The 27,703-nt window shown below is 34.4% G+C and overlaps 1 protein-coding gene across 2 annotated transcripts in view; it reads right to left on the bottom strand.

Annotated features, from left to right (window-relative positions):
- The window catches only part of Lrrk (Leucine-rich repeat kinase), a 331,346-nt gene extending 304,970 nt beyond the window's left edge, over positions 1 to 26,376 (bottom strand). The window contains exons 1-2 of one of the 2 annotated variants that reach the window (XM_085827294.1): positions 26,162 to 26,376; positions 16,040 to 16,151 (exon numbers count right to left, since the gene is read on the bottom strand). In XM_085827294.1, coding sequence (XP_085683420.1) covers positions 16,040 to 16,144 — 105 coding nt within the window. In that variant the 5' untranslated portion in view covers positions 16,145 to 16,151; positions 26,162 to 26,376. The remainder of the gene's footprint in view (positions 1 to 16,039; positions 16,152 to 26,161) is intronic. The other variant, XM_085827295.1, reaches the window with a different exon arrangement.
- Between the last annotated feature and the right edge of the window lie 1,327 nt (positions 26,377 to 27,703).

Here is a 27,703-nt window from a genome sequence, read left to right as displayed (position 1 = left end):
AAAAGAAACGTGTTGCCACTTGCAAAAGTGTAAAATATTTGTCTTGCTTATGTCTATGAACGCTTATAAGGTGTTTCTTTCTCCTTCTTGGTATGTCTTTGTGGTGTGGTGGTCTGCACGCTGGGCGCGTATTCCAGAAGTCCGGTGAAGGCGTTGCTGATTTTGTATTTTGTCTGCTTCCAAAAAAGTACCTAATGTCTCTACAGTGGCGCCCAAACTAAAAAGATGTTGGATATCGCGATTAGGTCCCTCACTTGCCCTTTAAAAGGAAAGTATATAAGGTGTTTTTCCCACCTTCTTGGCATGCCTTCGAGGTGTGGTGGTCTGCACGTTGGGCGCGTATTCCAGAGGTCAGCGATTCGATTCCCGGCGAAGGCGTTGCTAATTTTTCATCTTGCCTGCTTCCAAAAAAATACCTAATGTTTCTACACGCTTACTACTCAATTATATAATTAAGCCTGCTCTACTGCAGAAATTCTTGTGAATATTCTTTTTGACATTTTAACGGATTTCTAACAATGGACATGCTTTAACAGACACAATTCGCAATGACAAGTTGTATTCGAGAGGGGTAGAGCCTTGGCCAGAGACATACTTACGTCCCACAATTCTACTTCGATGTATTTAAAAGAAATGTGTTCCCATTTGCCAAAGCATAAAATATTTATCTTCCTTATGTCTATGAATGCTTACAATTCAATTAGATACTTGAGCCTGCTCTCCTACAAAAATTTTTGTAAATAATCTTTTGGACATTTTTATGGATTTCTGACAACGGACGTTCTTTAATAGACATATATAATAAGCAATGACAAATTGTATTCGACTGGGATAATGCCTTGGGCACAGGCATACTTACATTCCACCATTCTACTTCGATGTATTTAAAAGAAACGTGTTGCCACTTGCCAAAGCGCAAAATATTTATCTTGCTTATGTCTATGAATGTTTACTATTCAATTATGTACTTGAATGTTACTATTCAATTATGTACTTGAATGTTTACTATTCAATTATGTACTTCAAGGCAATTGAGCCTATTCTCCTAAAGAAAGTTTCGTGAATATTCTTTTGGACATTTTACGGATTACATTCTACTTCGATGTATTTAAAAGAAACGTGTTGCCACTTGCCAAAGCGCAAAATATTTATCTTGCTTATGTCTATGAATGTTTACTATTCAATTATGTACTTGAATGTTTACTATTCAATTATGTACTTCAAGGCAATTGAGCCTATTCTCCCGAAGAAAGTTTCGTGAATATTCTTTTGGACATTTTACGGATTACATTCTACTTCGATGTATTTAAAAGAAACGTGTTGCCACTTGCCAAAACGCAAAATATTTGTCTTGCTTATGTCTATGAATGTTTACCATTCAATTATGTACTTGAATGTTTAATATGAATGTTTACTATTCAATTATGTACTTGAATGTTTAATATGAATGTTTACTATTCAATTATGTATTTGAATGTTTACTATTCAATTATGTTTAATATGAATGTTTACTATTCAATTATGTTTAATATGAATGTTTACTATTCAATTATGTATTTGAATGTTTACTATTCAATTATGTACTTCAAGGCATTATATTAAGCCTATTCTCCTGAAGAAAGTTTCGTGAATATTCTTTTGGACATTTTACGGATTACATTCTACTTCGATGTATTTAAAAGAAATGTGTTGCCACTTGCCAAAGCGCAAAATATTTGTCTTGCTTCTGTCTATGAATGTTTACTGTGAATATTTACTATTCAATTATGTACTTCAAGGCATTATATTGAGCCTATTCTCCTGAAGAAAGTTTCGTTAATATTCTTTTGGACATTTTACGGATTTCTGACAACGGACGTTTTTTTAACACACACATAATGTATTTAAAAGAAACGTGGTGTCACCAGCCAAAGCACAATATATTTGCCTTTTAATCAAGCAATTTAATCAAGCAATATTAATTTAGAAGTCAAACAACAAAAATCAGCGTTATATTTGCAAATTTTCACCGATTTTTGTTGGTTGATTGATTGGTCAGTTGACTGACTTCTAACTTAATATTTGTTCGGCGTGTTATTCTAACCTAAATTAATCAATTCAGAAACTGAAAAGAAATGTACTGCCACTGCCTTAAATAAAATATAGTAAAGCCCCCTTAACATGAGCCAACTGAAGACGAACATGAACAAAATTTCGGTCCCCACAGCGATGTACGTGAACTTACAGGAAGTTTTATCAGTTAACGTGAATTACACTTAGTACGAATTACGAAGTCCATTGCGTCGACAGATTTTATCATTTTAATAAGAGCTTTCAAAGTTTTCCAAATTCCCTCAACCTTCTCCCTATTGTTTCCCCCAGAAATGTTTCGTCCCGTAAAAGCCTCACAGAATACACTGAGTTCTTTAAAACATACCTAGCAGGAGTAACACTGCCCGACAATCGCCATTATCGTGTCAACAATGAACTTCATTCGCGTCAACAATAAGCAACAAATGCAATTCTGCATTCAGATGCGCTTTTTTATTCTTTAAATGTTAACTCGTAAGCCCAATGTTAAATCTTGAATAATCCTAAATTAATCAGGTAAAATTCGCGCTGCTGAAATGGGGACGGAAACGGCAAGTAATGTTTGATGCAGTTAAAGCTATCGCCGCGTTCTGGAACTCCGTGTCATCACAATACTCACAGAACCGTTTTAGAAGATCCTGGTGACATAAAGACGTTAATACTGTTGACAACGATATCACTTCGCCTGACGAATGGAATACTCTGCAAGACGTTGCGAATCTGTTAGTTTTGAGGAGTTTATTGGTACAGATGACGATGTTCCCGAGTGTGCTCCAGAGGAACCTGATGTATAAGCATTTGTAGTGTGTTTGGCGTATTTGATTATGGCAAAGCACTCGAGAGCTATCTGCCTAAGGGGAAGGATGCCATCGTGGAGGACTTTCTAAGCGAAACTGACTCTTATACACGTTAGACATGGAAAAACCAAGGAAACCCAAACTGCCTGTGTTTAGCGACTTTACCTCTCGGCCGCTGATGGGCCATAAGCAGTTGTGACTGAGCTGCAAAAAATGTCAAAGAAGAAAGTGAGGAAGACAATGTCATTCCAGCCTCCCGCCAGGAAATGTTATACGCCTTGAACACTTTAGAACATTTGCTGCAACATCCGTCGGGAACTCTACGTATAGTGCTATGCTACTTTTAAATTCTTTGTAATTTTGCTGTTGAATGCATACCGAGTAAGTGTGAAGAAAATGATGCTTAATAATAAACCTACAAAAAAATAAATAAATAAAATAAAATAAAAATAAAATCTGAAAGCTTTTAGATTTTACATTACGCCCAAAGAGGAGTTTTTTAACGTTTTGTGTGTTACCTTTATTTATTAAATATCATGTCCTTTCGCCCTTAAACCATAAAATTCAGTTCAACAGCAATATCGCTAAATAATTTTAAAATATCATATCTTTAGAATTTCCGATATACAGTCTCGGGAGGTGGAGATTTTTTTTTCTTTTTTCCGTACAGTGTTGCCATTGCTCGCTTTGAAATCGTTGAATTTGTTAATGAAAAATTCGTTAAAATTTTACAAATTAGAAAATAGATATTGAAACAAATTCGAAATTCAAAATTTCGGGCTTCCAAGTGCTCATGTTCGGTTGGAGGACTACGTTATTCAAAATCGGATGGCTGTAAGGTACTGTTGTTTTTTCCCAATGCGAGAAACATTCATGCGGATTCTTCATTATTTAGTTTCTTTAAATATAATGCATGGCGATAATGTTTAGTGACAACGGTCTAAAAAGTGAACCAACGTAGAAAGTGAAACGACGCAAAATGCCATTTTGAGATTAATAGCTCTTTGGGTCTAACGCCCAAGGGCTTTAATATTAAGAAATAATATTAAAAAATATATATTGAGTCAATTCCTACTTAGGTCAACAAGGAAAAAATTTTTAAATACAAAAAAAAAATTAATATGTGAAAAAACTGTATTAACATCAAGTGTCATCCGCTACAAGTTAAAAAAAAAAAAAATGTGTTTGAACTTGAGTAGATGAATAAAAAGTATTTTATTAACGATTGAAAATTTGAACAAGATATAGGGAGAATGTGAGCTAATAGTAGGAATTTAAAAACGAAGGCTTCGCAATACAATGTTACCAACCCAATAAAGAACAGCGCGGCACAGACTTACACACCGATCCAATATCATTAAATTCGCACAAAATATGAAATTTAAAGCACAATTCAAAATTCGCGCTTCGAGTTGCGCATATTCGGGTAGAGAACGACGTTAGTTCAAGACCGGGTGTATCTGTTTTCCCAAAATGCAAGGAATATACACATACATACAGATTCTTCATTATTTAGACAGATTCTCTTACCAAACCTGCTAATAATAAGACTTGAAAATTAAAGAACATCAGTTTTCAGTTAGACTTGAGCGTAATAAAGTCGCCCCGAATGAAAACTTGATCTGTCTGCGGGAATTTGCAAATGCAAATTCCCGCAGACAGATCTCGAGGGCAAGTCAAATCGGATTACATACTCTTACATCTACTTCCGTTAACATGCTCAACTCGAAATTTCTCGTGTTCTTCATAGATCAAAAATAAAAACTACCACATGGCTTTAACACCCGAGTCAGTTTTATAGAGCCAATGGGGCGTTCAAAGACGCTAAATCTTAGACTTGACCTATTCCTCAAGCGTATAAACGATAAAACTTTGTTTCAAAAAATGAAGATTTTATATCATCCGAAAAAATCACAATGCTTATTATTATAGCTTTAGGAAGAGATTTCAGAAGCTTACAACGGAAACACGACGATTTGTGATTTATTACAATTCCCCTGAAGGTTTGGCTGAACTTTTATTTTTAGATCGTTTATCGTGACGAATCAAAGCTCTAATATTGATCAGAGGATATCGTAATTTTGCGAGGTTTCCATGGAGAAAAAAACGATGTATTTTGTTATTCAAAATGCCAGTTTCAGGAATGCTAATACGGTTTAAGAATCTGCAAGATTATTATGTAAATTAACGAGGTATTTAAAATTTCATCCTTTACTGTAACTTCTCTTTTCCGTTTTCTTACCAGAATGCAAATGAGATAGATAGCATAGGTTTTGGAAGTTTTAAGACAGAGCGTGTTTCTGGCTGCGCACGCATGCTACGTCTAGTTCCTGCCACTTCAGACAGTTGTAATAACTCGGCTCTGCGTTGCATTCGCAGTGGACAATTTCATTTTGACGCTCCGGTAGACATACAAAGCCAGCTTCGTGTAATGTTAAACTATGTAGCAGGGGCGTAGCTCATGGAGGTAGGAAGTAAGAAGGAGTCGCCCTAAACAAGTTTCTCCGTACCCTGCTCTGAAGCACCGGCGATCCCTACGTGGTGACCAAAACATTGGGTCGTTTACCATTGAGTTCTATGGGATTTGACGCGTTCGGGTGTAAATATTTTGTAATTACGTCGCAAATATACATATAAATGTATATATTTTCTTTTTCTACAACACTTCAGAGTCCTAAGTATGTGAAAACAACATATTTTTAAACAACATTTCATTCTGAACGGAATTAAATGCTATACTTTTCACAGGACAGTTTTCTCAGAATGGTTTAATTTGAATGAAATATTTTCACAAGTTTTCGTTAATTACATTAGAAAAAAAAATTAAGATAATTCGGTTTTATTCGGTTAAGGTACAAAAATTAAGATCAAAGTTTATTGTATTATTAATATTAAAATTATGCATTATTTCTTTTCTATTTATAGAGCTTCTTCCTAAAATACTTTCTTAAATATGACATGATTTTTTGGCTTCTTTTAAATCGAAAATGTAAGTCAATTTATAATTAATGCTCTATTCGGTTCATTTTAAATTAGAGAATTATTAGGAATTAAATAGTATTTGACTTTCTCTGAACATTTCTGAAAGGGAATAAAATAAGTTTTTTTTTTTTTTAAGTATTATTTAAAACTTGTAACTGAGTTATTATAAAATGTAAAGTGAATAATTGTTTTAATTATACTTATCAGATTTTTTTTTTTTTTTACCCTTCATTTCAACAATACATATTCCAAAACTCTTTATTACGTTCTTAAGTGCGCATCTCATAGCATTTGCTTTACAATACCTTTTAACAGATTGCTTTCCAATACGAACAATTCTTGCTTAAATAGTCAACAGAATATTTGTCAACAGGATTTCAATTTATGTTTACAATTCAATATTAAGGTTATTATATATTTAGATAACATTTATAATCATTATAAATTAGATACATTTAATCATTAGATTTCTTCACAGTACTTTCACAGTTGTTTATAAGTGAATAAATTCTTCGTTTCAAATACATTTATGAATAATTTAATGAATATTGAAGTATTTTGTCAAAGGCAGATACATGCTTTTTGCAAGCACATGCATAAATACCCATACATATTTCCTATTTATCACTTCCGGCATGTGCAAATCTTTAATTTCTGTGCATTCACTGTATTTTTCGTGTAAAGTAATTTACACTAATTTAGCATACACCCGAAAGTTTTACATAAAAAATATATATGAATATAATTTGAATGAAAATTATAAGCATTATTTTTAATACCCACTCAAAGGTCAGTTTTTCTTCAAAATTCCTCCACGAGGGCATCTCTCTCTTTAGACAGATAGCCCTTGCATGCGTTACTCTATTTAATAAAAACTTAATCTGACCTATGTGCCTAATTACAAATATTTTAACATACATAATTTTATATTTACATTTAGCCATCAAGTTTCAAACTTTTCAAATCTTCTAGAAAATAAATTTTGGCAGTTTTCTCATAGCAATTTTCTTAAAATCTATATTTTTGTAGTGCAACAGCTTAGAATTTTATAAAACAAATTCATAATCAAAATCGCTGTTGTTAGTTACCGAAAAATAACCAAGATGGGATTTTTGCGTAAATGTCAGTAAACTATACAAATTGCTATTATCCATTACACTATGAATGTTTCTTTCATGCGAGAGTGTTCCTTTTTCGATTTCTATGGAACTGTCGTGTGTCGAAATACTATCAGAATCTTGTCAAGCGAGCTTCTGAATGTAAACAAAAAACACCCCGTCTGGTGACCCAAGCTTCAAAGCAGTGCTTCACTTCTAGCGCGAAATGGCCCCTCCTCCCTTTCCTACCTCCATGGTAGCTAGAGGGGGGCAAGAGGGGGCATCTGTCCCCGGGCGCAGAATACAAGGGGCGCCAAACTGATGTTACGACATGGTACGCAAATTGTATTTAATGTTTTATATGTTTTTCTATATCTTTCAATTTCTAATAAAAATATTTTGAGTTTTTATGTATTCCTGCCTTGCCGCGAAGCGAGAACTGAATTAATTGAATGAGAAATATATCTCTAACGAAATTCGAAGAAATTAGTTTAAATGAAATGCAGCAAAAAATGCGTATAATTTAAAAAAGAACACTGGACAAAGGAGTCATGTGGTGTACACATCAAACTTTTTTTTAACAAAATACATAAAGCTTTAGCTATAATATGATTTGAGAAACTACACGAATGACAATGAACTAAACACAAATTTCGAGAGCTTATTTTATTAAAGAAACATCTCGAACAGCCAAACGAGGAAACTGAAAAGTATACCTTCTACAGCCCAATAAGGAAACTTCGGTTTAGCAGCCCAATGAACTAGGTAGTAAAATTGCTTCGGTAATTAACTAATAAATGAGAAACGCAAGCGAAGTGCAGTATACCAGAACTAGAGAAAGAATGAAAACAATAAAAAGCGTTCATTAAATGCTAAGGGGAAATTTGACAAGAATTTTAAAAAAGGTTGAGGAAAGAAAGTGTCAGTAATCTCTCACGACGTATACATGTAAATTAACTGACTATGTGTGCATGTGTCTCTCAGCGTGTACATATACAGGGTGGTCATAGAAAAATTCCCGATACATGAATCCCTAGGGGCCTGTACGCTCAACCAAGCGGAATGAAATTTTAATAATGCTATTTGAAGGTATGCGCTAGAGATTGTGATGATTTAAAACAATGGCAAACATAGCTATGGCTACTTTGAAATAATTTCAAAATTTTCGAATGGCAACATCAACTTTTTTTCTCTGCGCCAACTCATCAGCGCAATGAAACAGCATAGATGGCATTGGAATGACCCACATATGACGAAAATTGCGGGCGTAAAACATCTGCAAAGAAGAGCATTGCAAAGGTGCAATGACAAAGAATCAAAGACTTTTATTGGAATTACAAATTTTCAACGTGTTCTCTCCTTTGCAAATGTTTTATGCTGAGAATTTTCGTCATACATGTTTCGTCCCAACGTCATTTATGGTTTCTCAATACGCTGATCAATTTGCGCAGGAAAAAAAAAGCGAGTGTTGCCAATCGAAAATTTTGATGTTTTTTTTTTGTCAGTGACCGTAATAGTACTCTATTGCTTTAAATCATCCAGATCTCGAGCACATAACCTTCAAATAATATGTGAAACTTCATTTCGTTTGGCTGAGTGGCTACTACGCTAGGGGCTCATTATACCGGGAAAGTTTCTTATGACCACCCTATATATATATATATATATATAGAGAGAGAGAGAGAGAGAGACGATTCAAATCTTGACTTGCTGATCACTTTGAGAAGCAATTCTTCCCTAACATCACTCCTAGCAAGTACGCCAGAGACCGAACCTTCGACCTGGAGAAATCCTTACAAAGTTTGATGAAACGGGCTCTGGATGGGACTCATCAGTGGCGGCGCAGACCCCACAGTCCCTGCTCGGCTTTATACTCAGCCTCTGCGAGGTTATAAAAATTCAAAGACGAAGAAATGATTCAAAAGTCACCTTTGCCTCGGGGCACCACTCCCTCAGCATCAGTTAATTCTGGCTCGGTGCCTTGCCTTACTCAGTCAGTCCCCGTCATTGGGACTATGAGGGCCAAACCCCCATCGAAAAGACCCGCCTAAATCTACATATCAGCTCCACAACAGCCGGGGGAACGGACACGACAGTACCAGTACGGTCCCTGCCAAGCCCGAACCTACCTGAGTACAATACTCGGGTTCTAGTCCTGTGAAGAGTGTTTTTATACCCCAGTGGTTGAGACTGCCTAGGTACAGATCCTAACCAGTGCTTCCCAGGACGTCTCCTGAGTCAACCCCCTTAGCAATCCAGAGTTTTGGACAAAGGTCAGCTCCTATGTCTCTGATTGGACTAGTGGCTTCTCCTAAGCAAAATCATCTTGGGCTCACCTCGCTCCGAGAAATTTTGGATATCGTTAAGAAACTACGGAACAGGAAGGCGCCTGGTTTTTGATAACATTAATAATTTCGCGCTCAAGTGTCTTCCCTTAAATATTATTTCAAGGTTCACGGGCATCCTAAACGCATGCCTCTATCACAGTTACTTTCCCGAGTCATGGAAAACTGCCAAAATGATTGTCCGGGAAAAGACCGGACAAAACCTGAAGGGTACAGGCCCATCAGTCTGCTTCCCAGTATGGGCAAGATTTTAGAGCTCAGTTAACAGTTAACGGGGGACGTGTGCACCATCCCTTTACAGCCTCATCTCGATAAACTTCCTATGGAGCAATTTGGTTTTAAGAAAGCCCTCTCCACCACCAAACAATTGGTACGGCTAAATGAATTTTTTGGCAGCGCGCTGCACCACAAGGGATGTGTTGCCTTACTCATGCTGGACGTGGCGAAAGCATTAGACAGCGTCTGGCATGAGGGGCTTATTTACAAGCTTATAGAACTTAACTTCAGTAGAGAGCTGATTCGGATAATTAACTCCTTTCTTACGAATCGGACTTTCTTCGTGCACATGGGTAAAGACTCCTCTGACTACAAGAAAGTGATGGCCGGCGTCCCACAGTGGTCCAGTTTAGGGCCCATCTTGTATTTGTTTTACGTGGCTGACTTGCGTACAGAAAGCTTGGATCATAACTGTTTTATGGGCTGTTATGCGGACGATACGGCGCTTGCTGTCAAGTCTGCATCGCCTAATTTCGCAATCACTAAACTACAGCGTCTAATGCCGCACCTTGAGGTGTGCTGCTCCAAATGGAGGATCGCCGTAAATGCCGAGAAATCTAAACTTATTATTATCAAGAAGAGAATGAAGACCCCTCTTGCTAAGAAATTGTCATTATTTGGTACTGTCGTGCCGGTTGTTAACAAGGCCACGTGCCTCGGTATCAAATATAGCTCCAACTTTCAGTGGAAAGAGCACATAAATTATGCCAGAAGTAAGATGTTAGGGGTAATTCAATGCCTAACACCTCTTCTCTCCCCAGACTCAAAGCTGGACTTAGGACGCAAAAGACATATTTACATCTCGATCATTCGTCCCATTTTTGCCTACGCGTCACCTGCCTGGGCTTCTGTTCATAAAAGAGAACTCAATAAATTGCAAGTTACGCAAAACAAGCTGCTCAGGATGATGACCAGAGCGCATTACTTTGTATCGAATCAGACGCTTCACAAGGACTTGAAACTTGAGACAGTAGAAGAGTATTTGCACAGAATGAATGCAAACTTCTTCAAAAAAGCACAACACTATAGGCACATGGGAGACCTTAATGTGTTTAAATATATTGTTCTAGAGGCGGATTCCATTTATAGACCGCTCGCGGCCCACCTCACTCGGGATTTTCCGACTGTTGAGATGTTTGTAATCGCATTCTTAATGGTTAATAAAAGTATAGCTTTCTGTCACGTCCGATACATTCATTAGCTTTCAGCCAGATCCGAATTATTCTGAAACGTAATCCCATTCTCTGTTATTTTTTATTGGTTATTTATTGTGTCTTGCTTATGATTTGTTAAACCATGATTCTGTTATAAAGTTATATATATGACCTCTGTAACCGCTTATCGCTGCTTCTACTTATTCTCTGCTTGCTTGTATCCTTGCACGTAACTCTGCGTGTATCTCTGCATATCTCAGTAATAAATATTTGTTTTGCGAACCACGGCATTTTCTATGTTTAACACCTACTTAGTTACCTCACCGCCTTGTATATATGTTAGTACTTTTATTACTCATTTTCATATTGTGACCTTATATTTCAATTTGTAACTTGTATTTTATTTTATTGTGCATACTACGTCGTTTATTGTACATAGCTTAGTATTTATTTATGCTACTTTCACATGTATTCTTTATATTATTCTTGTATCACTTGTCTGATTTGTCCTTGTTACTCACTGCATCAACGCAAACATACACCACAGTGTACCTCACAGCTCCTGAATTTGGCTTATTTTGTGCTAAGGCTCTTCTATGCCTTTGTGACGCATAGTCATCCTCTTTTACCACCTTAACCCCTTGGGTACGGATTTATTTGAGAAAATCTTTGCATGTGGAACGGATATAATTTTTGGTTGCTTGGAGTAGAATGTAAAGGCAGTACACCTTACAAAACCTTAAAAAACAATTACTAATCATTATGCAGAGTGTGATATTTTTCAAAACAAGTAAATACAGTGCTACTTTGCATTGTTTGCACTGCCACGTAGTCTCTTTCCTAATATTATGCTTATAACAAACACGGCACCTTTTTTCAGGGTGTTGCTTGAACTTAGTTGACGGAATGTTCTCAGGAAAGTGTGCCCAATTTTTCGCTGCCAAACGAAATGGTTTGTATGGCTACTTGACGGGCGTCCACGACGTTTATAATTTAGCAATAACAATTGCTCCAGCAATTCTTTGGCAATAGCTAAACGAAAGGAAGTAATGCCTGCCTTGGTTGTGCAGTTGATTTTAGAATATAAAACATAAGCATTATCAAAGGCCATATCTATTAGAAAAAAACATTTTCTTATAACTCTTTACAAATTTTCTCATAACTGAGAAGCACGATAGCAATTGGTCTTGTTTATCAACGCCTCCCATACCTTTATTATACTCAAGCACAGATGCCGGTTTTATAATATTTTCGCTATCGCCACCTTCATTTTTTCTCCTTTTGCCTGTGTTTATCAAATCAGCATTTGAACGTTTCGTGCTAAGTATGTGAATCATCCGCTCCTAGGGGAAAAAAGTGAATGATGTCTCTCAGACGTCAAATGCACCCAAGAGTTTAATATTTGGTTTGACGTCTTAGACACATCATCCGCTCCTAGGGGGGGGAAGTGAATGACGTGTCTCAGACGTCAAATGTACCCAAGGGGTTAATGACTTTACCGAGTTGTCAGGATACTTTATCGTCACGTGCACACTGGGCCTTGCTTCATGAGTCGGACACATCGCGCCTTGCGCGATATCCCGGCAATACTAGCGCAGATACGGATACGGATAAGATTCAAATCTGGCAAAAATACAACATAACTAAATGGGACCAAAGTAAGCAGTTTTTGTAATGGAATGCGTGCGCCAAAACGGCACACTAGAGTGGTGCAGAGCGCTACTGAGCAGTAGGTAAAGATGTTCTGCTGGCGTAAATCTTCAGCCCTCGTGAAAATTTCGGCCTCCACATTTATGTCAGATATTTTTTTAATTATCTTAGAAACATGAAGTATTACATTAAAGAAGCTTAATGGAATAAATACGGAAAGATTGTAGTCTAAACAGCAATACACAAAAATATTACTTCTTTAGTAATGTAATTAGCAGATGTTACCAAAACCTAAATTTGATAAAATTAAGTTCCTACAAATTAATATGCAATGTGTACAAAATGCAGCAATACATGCATCAATAAAGTCTGTACATAAAAAATAAAAAAACATTTAAAAAAAAACTTATCTTCACTGCCAAGCCTTGAGCCATGCTAAATTTATAAACACCTAATCTGTATTGTGAAAAAAAATATTTTTTTCAAAATTAACAAATTATAATATTAAAGCATTAATTCTAAATAAAACAGATACAGTCTCATCAGCAGTGGCATAAAGTTTATTGCAATACAAAAAAAAATTAAACAGCTCTGACACCGAGCATACATTTTAAGCCAAGTATAAGCTACATCATTAGATCTTAATTTTAAAGAATATCTTATGCATTCAGACTTTCATGTCATTAGGATGTCTCATGACATTAGGATTTAACAAATCCTCTTGTGTTGTATTTATGCTCTTACTTAGCATTGCAGGTTAACAATCTACTCTTTGACCCATTCCTGCTAACACGTTTTTTGGAGGAGGGTCATTTTAGTTTAATTATTAATCATCACTTTCTTTGCACTTAAGCCACCTTAAATTCAAGAGCAAAATCACAAAATATTTAAAAACAGCACCTGCTTAGAATTCCCACATTATGATTAATTAAAGGGAGGAAATACACCCACTTGTCACAAGCAAAAACCGCAAAGATAACCCTCAGAATTCCCTGACTGCAATTATTGAGTGCAATGAGAGATAAAATACATTTTCATAAAATTCTGATTTGCCTATATCATCGGGTAAGTGCTATTCGATGGTACAGCACTTGCCTGGTGATTTTTGTCACAGTTACGGGAATAATGTGATAGTATCCTTAGATTTATTCTGAAAACTTTTAAGTGCCATGCTTGAATATGTTTTTTATCAGTGCTAATACAAAGCATAACATATGAACTTACAGATAATTCCAAAAATATAATATAAATATATACTGCCATTATTTTACAACGTCAATTTTATGAGTTATTCAAAACAAGCCAGTGTCACTAGGAGCCAGACGAAGAAACTATATTCTTATGAATAAATAATTTCAATACAGCTTCCAAGCATGGAGAGTATGGGGGAGGAGAAGGATATCAATAAGAACATAATATTTTTTTTAATCTGAACTTTTCTGCTTAATGAGGTGCAACGGAGAGGTGAGAAATCTAACTAAATGGCACCAACCCTAATGATACGTAAAACTTTCATGAAAAAAAGAACTTGTAATAACAGTAATGTATCATTTAATATAACATATATACGATGTTTAATGTGCATAATGATTACACAAATTTAGCATTGCACATATCAAAAATTGCACGGCTCTTCAAGATGCGATATAAATGGGCTACCACATTTTTTTGCTTCAGAGCATATTTGACAACTAGCACCCTATTAATATCCAAAAATCTATGTTATTGGAAAAATTGATACTTTCTCATTATTACAATTCCCGTAATTTAAATGCCAACAAAATAATCAATAAACTGCTGGCAGTCCTAACTACAGTCACTTATAGTTCATCTGTCATGATTTTAATTTGGTCTATCTAAAGTGAGGGAAGCTTTTCTGGAAGACTTTCTAAAAAAAAACTGGCTCGCATCGACGTTACACATCAGTTTGTTATGAAAAGAGCTCTGAATAAAGGTGTTATTTTATTTCTATACCATTTTCTGTCTTTTTTTTTTTAGTTTCACAATTTTCAATTTGCCAAAAAATAAGAAAGATCTAAAAACTTCTGCCTATTTGACAGTTTGCAACATTCACTGGCGATTTATCGATTATATTGATGCCATTTAAATTACCAGGGTTGCGTAATAATATAAAAGTACCATAAAAATTTAATAAACTAATTTACTGAAACACTTTCTAATAGTTTTCAACTCTATAGAAAACAATAGATTAATGTGTATAATAGTAATGATTAATGTGCTTTAGCTTGCCAAAAATTACACAACTTACACACTAGACTAGGAGAGAATAATTTACAAATTTCTTTAAAGGATTATTTTTTACTTCATTACAACAAAATCAATAAATATATAAAAAATAATTTTCATAAAATTTCATTTTTTTCACAACTTTTATACCATTGTAAATTATACAAACAACTGTATTTGAACAACTTTGAAGAATCCTACACTATAAAGCTCTAGCAATAATTACTTGTTACCAAACTGACGACTGTTCACCAATTTGATGACGTTCTGAAAACTTCCAGAAAACATATTTTTGAGACAATAAGACTAATTATGTAGAATTTGTAGTGCGGCCTGCTATCTTTTGGTAATTGGTAATGATAAAATTGAAATTTTGTAATTTGTGTGTTTGTTTGCAATTTGGGTTTCATGTATTTTTTATAGTGTTATGCAATAATTTTATTTGTTTGCTTGTTTATTTAATGCATTTTATGTAATAATTTTGTGTATTTTCGTTTAAAAGAATTCATGACTACTTCTTTTGTTTGTAAGTGTTTATTTCATGCAATAAGTTGTAAATATTTCAATTCCAAATTAAATAAATGTTTGAACTGTAAAGATAGCTTAATTAAAATCACAGATATGGTCAGGGGCCACACACTAATGTCAATTATTGTCTTTGAATGGGTGATAATAGGTGATTTCTCGCCACATTAGTGACATTCTGGAAGTTTTTGTAAAATGCATTTTTGATCCTTTCAAAGCAATTTTTCTCAAAGCTTTCCCTTCCCCTCGGGAAATCTTATAAATAGGGCACATTCTGAGGAGCAGTCATTTTACTTGTTCAGTTCAAAATCATGTGAAATTTGTGGAGTTCCTGCACAGTGATTATGACTTTGTCCTATAAATGAATTTTTCTCAGGCTATTTATAACTGTTTATCTTACTTCATGTACTGTTATTTACTTTAATAAATTTTAACAAATACTTTACTGAAATAAAAATGCTCAATAAAACACCTTCTTGTTCCTCTACTCTAGTTGCTAAGGAGTTCTGTATGAACCAATAGCATGCAATGATATGAATAGGGCATTGTGAGAAGGCCAGGTTAGCTGAAACATAGTCCACTTCAGAGAGATATGACCTTAAATTTATTATTCAGTGATTTTAAGCTAGAGTGAATGGTTTTGTGAGTTTTATGTGAATGACTTTGTAATATTTAGTCTTCTTGCATTAAGCAGAATTTTGGCATTCTCTCTCTTTACATGTTGTTACTTTTCTTCATACATAAAAATTACCTCTGAAACTTCAGTAAAGATTTCTTCTACTTAATGAGATCTTTACAATCCTGTTACAAAGAAGAATATTAAATTTTGATACACCAGAACAGTAAATTTGTTTATATGTTGACTCTCTAGAAATCTTACATCATACATAACTTACCATTTCACCATGAAGAAGATCTTCCAGCAATTCCGCATTTCCCCACAAAGCAGCCTGGTGTAATAGGCGTCCAGGAAAATCTTCTTCATTTTCCTCTTGAGCCATGTGTCAACTTGAAAGAGGAAATTTCTTTATATAATTTTCTGTTATTGAAATAACACTTAAAACAAAATATATACAGAGTGGTTCAAAACTATGTCAGAAATGTAAGGCAGGTAGAGGGGACCTAAATAAGCGCATTTTGTATAGGAATGCGTGTGTGATAATGGCGCATTGAGCCGGCAGAGAGCACTAATGAGTACAGCATATAAAAGCGTTGCGCTAGCTGGATTCTTCCTTTCTCGCATGAATCTCGAGCAAAATGCATTGTTACACCAATGTGGAGCTTCCCGACTTGCATTTTGTGTATGGGGCTGCACAAGAAATGGATTAGCTCCTCAAAGAATGTACAGGGAGCGATTCCCAGATAGGAATCAGCCAAATCGTAGAAGAGCACCTTCATCGGGAGTTAATCATGAGTGGATCGTTTTATGCATAAAGGAATGTCAGAAATCACTTGGACGCTGTCTACGGCCAGCACTGGATAGGATGGGGCGGACCAGTTCCCTGGCCTCTGCATTCTCCTGATTTAATCTGCTTGGATTTCTTCTTTCAGGGTCATATTAAAAGCCTTGTGTACAAGAGTCTCATCACATTTGCAGATGTTCTTGTTGCCTGCTTGTCTGTTGCCGCAGGACATGTGCTCGACATGCCTGACGTCTTTTCTAATGTACGACGATCCATGCGCCGCCGCTGTGAATCTTGTATCGCTGTTGGTGGCCGCTCTTTCGGGCACCTATTGTAAACTGTTAATATTTTTTTTATTATTTTTATTCTTTATCTGTGTTTTCAGTTTCCTATCATTCGTATTGCTTTACATGCTAATGCTTTAATGTGGCATTACTGTGCACATATTCCTACATGAAATCTGCTTATTCAGGTCCCCTCTACCTGCCCATACATTTTTGACATATAATTTTGAACCACCCTGTATTTACAACACAGCTATATTTAAAAAAATTGCTAGGAAAGGTAATAATAGGTAATGCAGAAGTAATTAACAAATATGTGTATGTATATATATATACTATATAAAACAACATAGCAGTGTTAAAAAAATGCTATTCACACACATGCATGAAAAAAAATTGTGAGTGAGTTAAATATCTTACTCAATCCTCTGACCAGATAGCGACAGATTTCTTCCTTTGAGGAAATCTTAAGGATGTTGTTGCTGTGGTTGATCTAAGCAGAACAAGTGCATGAACTTCATCATGACAAGGAGTGCAAGACTGTATCTGTCGTTGGCATAGACCTTACATGCTATATAAGTGATATAATGACTATATAAGTGATATAATGACTATATAAGGTCTGTCTGACTGACTAAGGTCTATTCCAGTTTTGAAGAGAAATCTTGGAAAAACAGAACCTATGATCTGCCCCTTTCCCTACCTTCAAACCACTTGAAAAGAGTTTTGGCTCATCATATATTTTAAATGCCCTAATGCCACACTGACATTATATACTTACAAACATCCGTGCCTTCTCCGAGATTTGAACCTGAACTCAATGATCAGGGCTACCTTAATGCCTCAACCCAATGGGCAGTTGACCAAAGACCTCCTGTTAATCCATTTATGTTTTATTTACAGTTAATTTTTGTTGTGGGGGGTCATAGTAAACTGGTTTGTGCAGGAGTCCAATTCTTGTTAAGACGGCACTAGCAGTGATACAGCAGATATTAGCGCTAACCATTATATTGATTGGGGTAGATTAAGGATAAAATCTACATTAACAATATGGCAAAATCTTTAAAGCAATCACTGAGAAATTCAACAACATTCCAGTCGAACTGTACCTCACTGCTTGCAAACACATTAAATACTGTCTCCAAAAAACCTTGGCCTTGAGAAATAAACAATTGTCACTGTGAAAAACAATTACCGTATCTGACGGCATAGAAGATGCACCCTTATTTAGACGGCCAAACACAAGAAAAAAAGTTTCAATAACGTGGTTTCTTTTAGTTCTCACGTTTCATAAAAGCCAAAGAAACAATTATTGAATGCAATTACCCTCATGTATAAGACGCAGGTAACGTTTTTGAGACCAAATTTAGGAAAAAAAGTGCGTCTTATACGCCGTCAAATACGGTAAATAGCATTTGTGATGCATTTTTAAGAGCTGTAACTTTTATTTTCACTTGCTATGAATACTATTCTTTCTCCAGTTTTTGAGTCATATTGTTTTAAACATGATATAACTACTATTGTACAAACTAATACATCCTTAAGAGTATTTCAAATTAATTTCTTAAGTTTTAAATAACTTTTGAACTTTGAATTTGATTAGAGTTAGGTTATTCAAATATGGCAAAGCACGTGAGGACTAACCTACCTAAGGAAGCCTTTGTGGAGGACTTTATGCCTATGCCATCATGGAGGACTATTTAAGGGAAATGAACTCATAATCACATTACACATGAGAATCCCTTGAAAACCAACCATGATCATTCATTTCAGTTGAGTCAAATTACCAGTATTAAGCAATCAGCCACTGGTAGAGCTGAATTTTTACTGAAAAATTGTACTTTGGGTACTTGCATATTATAATTCCAATTAACCGTGCATATTAATCCAATCAACCTATTTTTTTATCATATACTAGTTTTTGCACTGTTAATAAAATTCCTCACTGGTTTATCATTTGACAAATGATATCCTTGTCTCTAAGGATTAAACTAAAAGGCCATTTTGATATTCCTTGAAGTGATTTCCAACCCAAAATGCAAAATATTTGTAAAGTTTTACAGGTCACTAATCTAGATAATGCCCATCTAAGATGTTAAATTTAAGCATTCTCTGTTCTTCTCAAAATTGGCATGCATGTTGATTAGTAATCCAACTTTGAAAATGTGAACATCCCATTCGGCACTTATTCAATATATATATATGATTGTGGCCAAAAATCTATTGAATACATCATAAGGAAGCATCACAGCTTATTACAATATTTATTGTAGTGAATTTGCACATAATACTCTGTCATTAAAATGTGTTGTTCTATAACTTTACTAAAATACAGTGGCGTAGCTAGGGTGGGACAAGGGGAGACTGTCTGGGCGTAGCATTCATGGGGCAGCAAACTGATGTTACAAAATTTTAGAATGAAATGTTTCTCATCCTTGGTACACAGTGAGGGGTGCAAAATCTTCAGTTGTACCCGGGCGCTGAAATCCCTAGCTACAGGCAACTGCTGATATACTTGCATTTTCATCATTTTCATTTACACTTATAGGTGTATTCTCAATTATCCACTTTGTGGATAATCCATATATGGCAGTACCCATATGCATGCATTTGTAAAAAAACAGACTCTACAAGATTGAGCATGCTCTAAAAATTGCTGACAACCTTCAACAATTATCATATACAATTTGTTCTGCATGAGGAAGATGATGATTTAATCTAGTTCTGGAAAAAGTTGACTGCATTGGATGCCATATATGGAGTAACAAAAACTTCATCAAAAGCCCCTCCCCCCCCCAAAAAAAAAACAAGGGAAAAAACTTATTTGATTATGGAAAAAGATTTTTTCTAATATTGTAAAGATTTATCTAATTGTGAATAAGTTGAGACAATAATTGAATTTGTATGCCAAAAAATTTTTAAGTGAAAATATTGACTGGGAAACCATCAAGGAATAGCCTGATCGTGATTTGGCTGAACCAAGCTTTCAGTGCTTGAGTGATGTAGATATAGTTTCAAATGTCACAAGCACAGAAGAGGCAGAGAGCATTACTGAAAATTACATTAGTTCCAATACAGTAATGACTTCTGAAAGTCTATTGCACTTCGTCAACCAAAGCAGATTTGAATATAATAATAAAAGAGTACTTCAAAAAATACACACTGAATTTTGAAAAATATTCAAACACTCTCAAAAACAAAGTAAAATTTTATGAAATAAAGGGTACTTACGTATTAACGCAACCAGGCCAAAATTCGCATAAATTGCGAAATTTAGCAACCCTACGTGTTATATGTAGTTTTGTAAAAAGAGCATGTGGAGATTCACAAAATTTTCCTGCATTTTCGTACAAATTTTTGTAATTTATGAGAAAATAGCAGTGTACATGGATAAAGTGAAGAGTGTGCGCAATGCCATTTTTGTGCAATTCTGGGATGTTTTTTTAAGTAAAAATAAGTCGACGTGTACATGATTATGGTGAATACGGTTTTTAATCAGTGCTAAAAGCAATAGCCAAAAGATTTCCGCCGAAAAAATAATTCTGCAACTTATTCAAATTCGAAACCGGAAGGGTTTAATTGCTATTTTATATTTTAAAACAAAATAATTTAAAAAACTGTATTAAAAATTATCTGTAATTAATAAATGTACATTTTCTTTCTATTCATACTTTTTTACTCAAACTTACAAATAGCGTCAACCTGGTTGCGATAATACGTAAGTACCAAATAAAGACTACAATGTGCAAGAAAATGTATTAGTTTGGATGATCCACATTTTTCTTTTATTTGACCTGCTTCCTCAGCGTTACCCTGGATAACAGAGAGCACATTGGGTTTGGCTAATAATTTAGCTTAGCATCCAATATGCATGCATAAATCTGCTTTGTAGCTATACAAGTTTATGATTATCAACACTCTTTTACTACTTCATTAAGGTCAGTATGTTTCTTATAACATTTAAATTTTCACACAGAGCATCAATAAATATTTGCTTCGACGCCCAGACAGTATAGTGGTTAAGGAAGCCTACTGCAGCACCGAAGGGCCCTGTTTCAAATCCTGGAAAAGGATGGATATTTGTAAATGTATAATGTCTTTGAGGCATGGGGGCACTCTTAATATATGTTGAGCTGAAAGTCCTCTTGAGAGGTTGGTGGTAGGTGAAGAGCGGTGGAAAACACTCTCACCCACCCACCTGGGTGCTCCTCATCAAAACTGGAGGGTGGAGAATGGAGGGAAGTCATACTGTCTCCTCTGTATGGTGCTCAAGTCTCTGGTCTCAACAACAGGCACAATCGGCTAATCTTTGGAATATGGTAACAGATAGTTTGGTGACATTTTGGTAAGGCGATAAAGGTTACTAGCTAGGACTATAGCAGTGTACATGGTTAAAGTCAAGAGTGTGTGCAATGCCATTTTTGTGCAATTCTGGGATGCTTTTTTAAGTGAAAATAGGTCGACGTGTACATGATAGGTCGACGTGGATGATACCGTGTATGTGCAATTCTTAAAAACGCGGAAAACAGTGGACGATTCTGCACTTTCTTCCAATTTCGCACCTAATATTCGTCATGATTAAGCACTTTTGTTCCATAAAAGTTCTAGCATGAGCGTAATTCGGCTAGCAGATTGTTGGAAAAAAATGTTGAGTTTAAAAAAAAAGGCCTTTACTTCTGAAAACAAAATGAAGTCCAAAAAAAAAAAACTAGCAGGTTGCTGTAGCAGGGTTGGTCGCCAAATTTTCGCCAAAAAATTGCCAAGTTACCATAATACAAAGATTAACCGCACAATCTTACTCTCAGAGTCGTAGCTAGCGTTTTCAGCGCCCAGGGACAATTGAAGATTTCGCGCCCCCTACTGCTTGCCAAGGATGGAAAACATTTAATTCTAAAATGTCGTAATATCAGTTTGGCGCCCCTTGGGTTCTGCGCCCAGGGACAGATGCCCCCCCTTGCCCCCTCTAGCTACGCCCCTGCTTACTCTCCTTGCTACTATGAATTTCATGGGCTTGTTCTGATGTTATTGTCAGACAAGTGAGATAAGGTTTGATCTTTACAATATGGTAACTGGTAGTTTGGCGACATTTTGGAGGCGATAAAGGTTACTACCTGGGACTTTGGTAATAATGTGAGCAGTACTCAGTTCCGATTACACATTATTTTGTGTGAGGGAAATGAGAGATCATGGGATATGTCATGTGATATTAATGGACGAATTACGGTTCTTTAATCAGAAAAGGGGGAAATCGGGAAAAAATCTGGAAGTTTTGTATTTGGCTTTATTCTGTGTTGTGTGAAACAGTGTTCGTGAATTTTTGGATGCCATGGCCGTAACTAAAGTGAATTCGAAATGGGTATTTATGTATGTATTAATTTAATGTATGTGCTCATTTATATTTTAAGTAGCGTTTTTGAATTTAATTATATTTTAATTAAATGATAGTTATTTTGTGAATTTTATGTTTGTAGGAATTTGGTATACGTTTTAGTTGAAGTAAACGTGCATGGAAATAATTTAAATATCTGACACTAAGTATTTGTAATGGTTGCGGTATGAATTCGTTGGTGATGTGTATAATGTAATAGATGATTTAGAGGTAAAAGTTTTTGGATATTTTATTTATTTTATATGTGGAAATGTTCATATTTGGAAAGGGTAAATACTTTTTCGCGATCAGGTAATTTCATATATGTTCTTTTTACCGGGTTTAAAGATTGAGAAAATTGTCATGTATTTTCGTGAAATTTTTCTAATTTATGAGAAAAAAGCAGTGTACATGGATATAGTGAAGAGTGTGCGCAATGCCATTTTTGTGCAATTCTGGGATGTTTTTTTAAGTAAAAATAAGTCGACGTGTACATGGTTTAGTGATATTTTAATTAAATGATAGTTATTTTGTGAATTTTATGTTTGTAGGAATTTGGTACACGTTTACGTTGAAGTAAACGTGCATGGAAATAATTTAAATTTTTGATACTAAGTATTTGTAATGCTTGCGGTATGAATTCGTTGGTGACGTGTATAATGTAATAGATGATATAGAGGTTTTTGGATGTTTTATTTATTTTATATGTGGAAATGTACATATTTGGAAAGGGTAAATACTTTTTCGCGATCAGGTAATTTCATATATGTTCTTTTTACCGGGTTTAAAGATTGAGAAAATTGTCATGTATTTTCGTGAAATTTTCCTAATTTATGAGAAAAAAGCAGTGTACATGGATATAGTGAAGAGTGTGAGGAATGCCATTTTTGTGCAATTCTGGAATGTTTTTTTAAGTAAAAATAAGTCGGCGTGTACATGGTTTATGTGTATGTGTTATTTTGAAAAACGCGTAAGGAGTATGGTATTGTGCACTTTTTCCCAATTTTGCAGTGAATATTTGTCATGATTAAGCAGTTTTGTTAGATAAAATTTCTAGCATAAGTGTAATTCGGCTAGTAGATTGTTGGAAGAAGTGTTCAGTATCTACTGAACACTTCTTCCATGAAACATGTCTTTACTTCATGAAGACAAAATGGCAGCGGGAAAAAAAAATAGAGGGTTGCTGTAGGAGAGTTGGTCGCCAAATTTTCGCAAAAAAAAACGCCAAGTTACCATAATGTAAAGATCAACTGAGATAAGTCACAACTACAGCATTTGCTTCAACTAAGCATAAAAGCAAAGTTCTTCCTTTTAATTACCAGCACTATATTTAGAGATGACTAGCCTTGTATGGTGAAATCTACTTATAAGGTCAAAGCTGGATAAATGGTAAAGTGATCTTAAAAACTGGATAACTAAGAAAAGACTTGCACAACAACACAGAAGCAAACAGAACAAAATTAATATTTAAAAATAAATATTAATATCTTATTTATAATTCTCATTTTCCAATGAAGTTTAATACAATAATGTAATTAAAATTTAAATAAATAATAACATCACATAATTATTTAGATACCTTTATTTATGCATTATATGATACAAAAATTGAATTAAAATGAAACAGTTAAAGGACACTATTTACAGTTTTACTGACAGGAAAATTTTCTAAAAAATATTGAAACTCATAACAGAAATAAACTGACCTCAAAAGTGGAATAACTTATTAAAAGATACTGAGTTTCAGTTGGTTTAGTTAACTACGGCAAAACATACAGGGCTATTTTCAAAAGGGAAGGAATGCCTTAGTGGAGGACTTTCTAAGGGAAACCAGCTCATATACACATAACATATGGGGAAAAACCCCAAAACGCCCATGCAGCCAGCCCGTAAAAAATTCTTAGAGAATCAATCTTGTAGGTAATTCATCTAAAAACTGAAATTATAAAGATCTGGACAGAACTTTAAAAGTGTGCCACTAAAAGAAAAATGACCCTGTATCCAGGTGTCCTTATAAATGAGGTCTATGTTGCATAACTTACAGAAAATAAATATCATATATTATTAACACTACCTGATATATACTTTTTTTTACATAAAACAGATTTCGAATTTTTTAACATTTATTTAGCCTATATTCACTCACTCAAGCCACATATAAAGCAAATTTTCCTTAGAAATCTGCTTGAAATATAATGTTAAAAACAGATTAAAATGCTAAATATTTAGGAAATAACAGCAATTTACTTCATAAAATTAATTTTATTTATTTATTATTAATGTATACATAGCTTCAGTTCCTCATAAATGTTTATAACTGTGTGCAGTTCTTCCCAATAAAAATACTGAAACTGCATTGTTTTTTGTACTGATATTTCACACTACAGACCTCACTAACATTTTACGAAGGGGAAAATTTTTTAGACCTTCAATATATTCATGTTTGGGTGCTTACATCGCTAGCTATTTTAATCTACAATCCTATATAGTTCATTTCCTATTATTTCTTACACACATAACGCTTATTTAGGATTGTGTATAGCAACACATATAGAAAATAATGCATGGCTTTCAATATAAAGCCTACGATTAGCCAGTTTATTTTTTTCCTTTAATACTTTCTTTCCTTCTGTTTTATAATTTTCATTCATATAATCAAATACCAAATTTCCTCAGGTAAGAAGTTACTGAAACAATAAAAAATACAAATATTTTGCACATACCTCAAAGTTATTACTTAACTGTTAATATTTCTTCAGATTATTACTGAATAATCTGTATAACATGAATATCTGTGTAACATAGAAAGTACTATTTTGATTGGGTAATTTCTAAAGCTGATTTCCGAACTATATTTTTCGATTATTCGATCTCAGCATAAGTTATTATTATGATTTGGACATGCATGTAATTCCTCTTTCTTTGATTGCGATTGATGAACCGAAGACTATGAATGAAAAATAAATAATTATATCATTAATATTTATCAATTTTCTGAGCTATATGTCTAAACGACTTCTTTCTTGTGCTATACTATGATTAAACTTAGCTGATCCTAACAAATTACTGAAAAAAGTCTAATTCTGCTAATTAAGAGTGTGTGTGTGTGTGTGATTATGGCAAAGCCTCGAGGGCTATCTGCCTAAGATGCCTTCGTGGAGGACTTTCTAAGGGAAACTGGCCCGTATACACGTTACACATGGGGAAAACCATGAAAACGCCCATGCAGCCAGCCCGTTCGCGGGATTCGAACCTCGGACCGAACTACCAGTGTTCAGCGACTTTACCGCTCGGCCGCTGGTGGGCCTTCTGCTAATTAAGAAGGAGTAGCTATTTATATACTAACAGAATGCAAAGGACTATTTCAAATAGTTTATTCTAAAACTTATACATTGTAAAAATCAGACACATTGCTTAGAATGTTAAATGGAAAATAAATTAATTTATAACTTAAATGCTTTTCGAACATTTTGAAGTAAATCAGTTTTAGTTGTGAAAACATGATAAACAGATACCAAAGCTTAAACAGATTGTTTTATTAACCAAGCATTCCTTATCAATATGAATCAGTTTTATAGGTAATTGAAAAATCATAAATTTGCATGTTTAAATCAATTGCATCAGTGTAGGTGCATTACATTAGCAAAATCAGATTGACATGCATTCTAATCACTATGGCTTATTAAGCATAATATTCATCATAATTACTCAAAGTAATATTTCTAGGCATATATACCACACAAAAAAGCTTTCTTTAAGCACTTAAAATTATTTGGAGCTCAGTTTTATTTTGATTTAGGATATAGAATTTTAAAGCTAATAATTTTTTATTTATTTCATAAAAACCAAAACATAAATAACGATAGTGAAATAATACACACGAATTTTACCAATACATACGACCAATGAAACGCACGTTCTGTAATTAAGCATTTTTAGTTTTTAAAAATTGAAACCACTCACCCCTTTTTAAAATCCAATAACAAAACTTAAAAGGTTAATTTCATTCGATCTCAGCATAACACATACAGTACACATTTTCTGCTCTTAAATTAAAATGCATACAAAAAAACAGATGCATGCATGCAAGATTTACATTATCCAGATTCTCCCACCTTGCTTACTCCACCAATGTTTGTACCTGATTGAATTTCGATTTGTGTGACATATTTTGAAGCGAGCACCGCGCAGGTAAAGATAGAACTCAGTTCGAATGGTTTGTCATTCAGAAGATTGATGATGAATACAAAATGCTCACTAGATAGCGCTAGTAAACGGAATACATTGACTTCAATAAAATCGAATCTTAAATTTGGATGCATTTCGTTTCATTAATACCAGAAAAGTTTTAAAACGCTTGAAATAATTTGGAATATCTGTATAACATAGAAAGTACTATTTTGATTGGGTAATTTCTAAAGCTGATTTCCGGACTATATTTTTGAAGTTATTATTATGATTTGGACATGCATGTAATTCCTCTTTCTTTGATTACGATTGATGAACCGAAGACTATGAATGAAAAATAAATAATTATATCATTAATATTTATCAATTTTCTGAGCTATATGTCTAAACGACTTCTTTCTTGTGCTATATGTCCAAACGACGATACAGTTCTTATAACAAAGCGAAATCTCTCATCACTGAATGAATAATTTCGATGATTTTTCGAATGAACTGACAGATCTCGAGACAAAATAAACACACATAGTGTCCTAGACGAACATCTAATAGAACTAAATTAGAGAGTGTACTAAAATCACCTATCTTGATCACTTGCTGTAACGTGTTGGAGAGCTATTTAATTACCTTTTAGATCTACGTCGAGTGACAGGCGGAAAAAAAATTGTAAAATACTATGAGGCAAATAAAGTTTAAATATTTCTCCTATTTCACAACTCCCAAACATTTTCATGTCCTCCAACACCACCAAAAAATTTAATACGTTACCTCAACCCCTAAAGCAGTTTAAAGAGAGAAAGAAAGAAAGAGAAAACAGAGTTGTATAATCAAATTATAATAATAAACAAAATGAAACACAGAAATAAGAAAATATTTCAAAAATTAACATTTCCATAAATTTTTCAAAAGAAAAATGAATGATTTTCCTTTTAATGAATAACAGTTTCAGTTTTTAAATCCTGACATTTTGTTTCTAGTAGAAATTACATACCTGCTTGTGCATCCAAGCGATTTTCAGGTTTTCCTTTGATTGACAAAGAGAGTATTGAATTCAGACTCGCAAAAGTATGTCGTCGCAAATGAGATGAGCACAGTTAGACGTTTCTCTAAAATTTTGGAAATATATTATTCACTGGCGAATACAAATATTGGTCTAAAGTATTGCTTTCATAGTGTAGTTCAAGAACATAATTTCTTCACAGTTCTCAAAGATCGTCCACCAGTTCATCATCCGACACATTATCCAGATTGAAAGAGTAACCATTTTTTCCGAAGCAGTTTTCCGCTTCAATACGCATCAAATCAGTCCCGGATCTGGAG

Source organism: Stegodyphus dumicola, chromosome 11 (genome assembly GCF_044657685.1).
Source record: "Stegodyphus dumicola isolate Sdum_Otavi_A_Nest chromosome 11, ASM4465768v1".
NCBI lineage: Eukaryota > Metazoa > Arthropoda > Arachnida > Araneae > Eresidae > Stegodyphus > Stegodyphus dumicola.
This window is presented reverse-complemented; position numbering and strand designations above follow the sequence as displayed.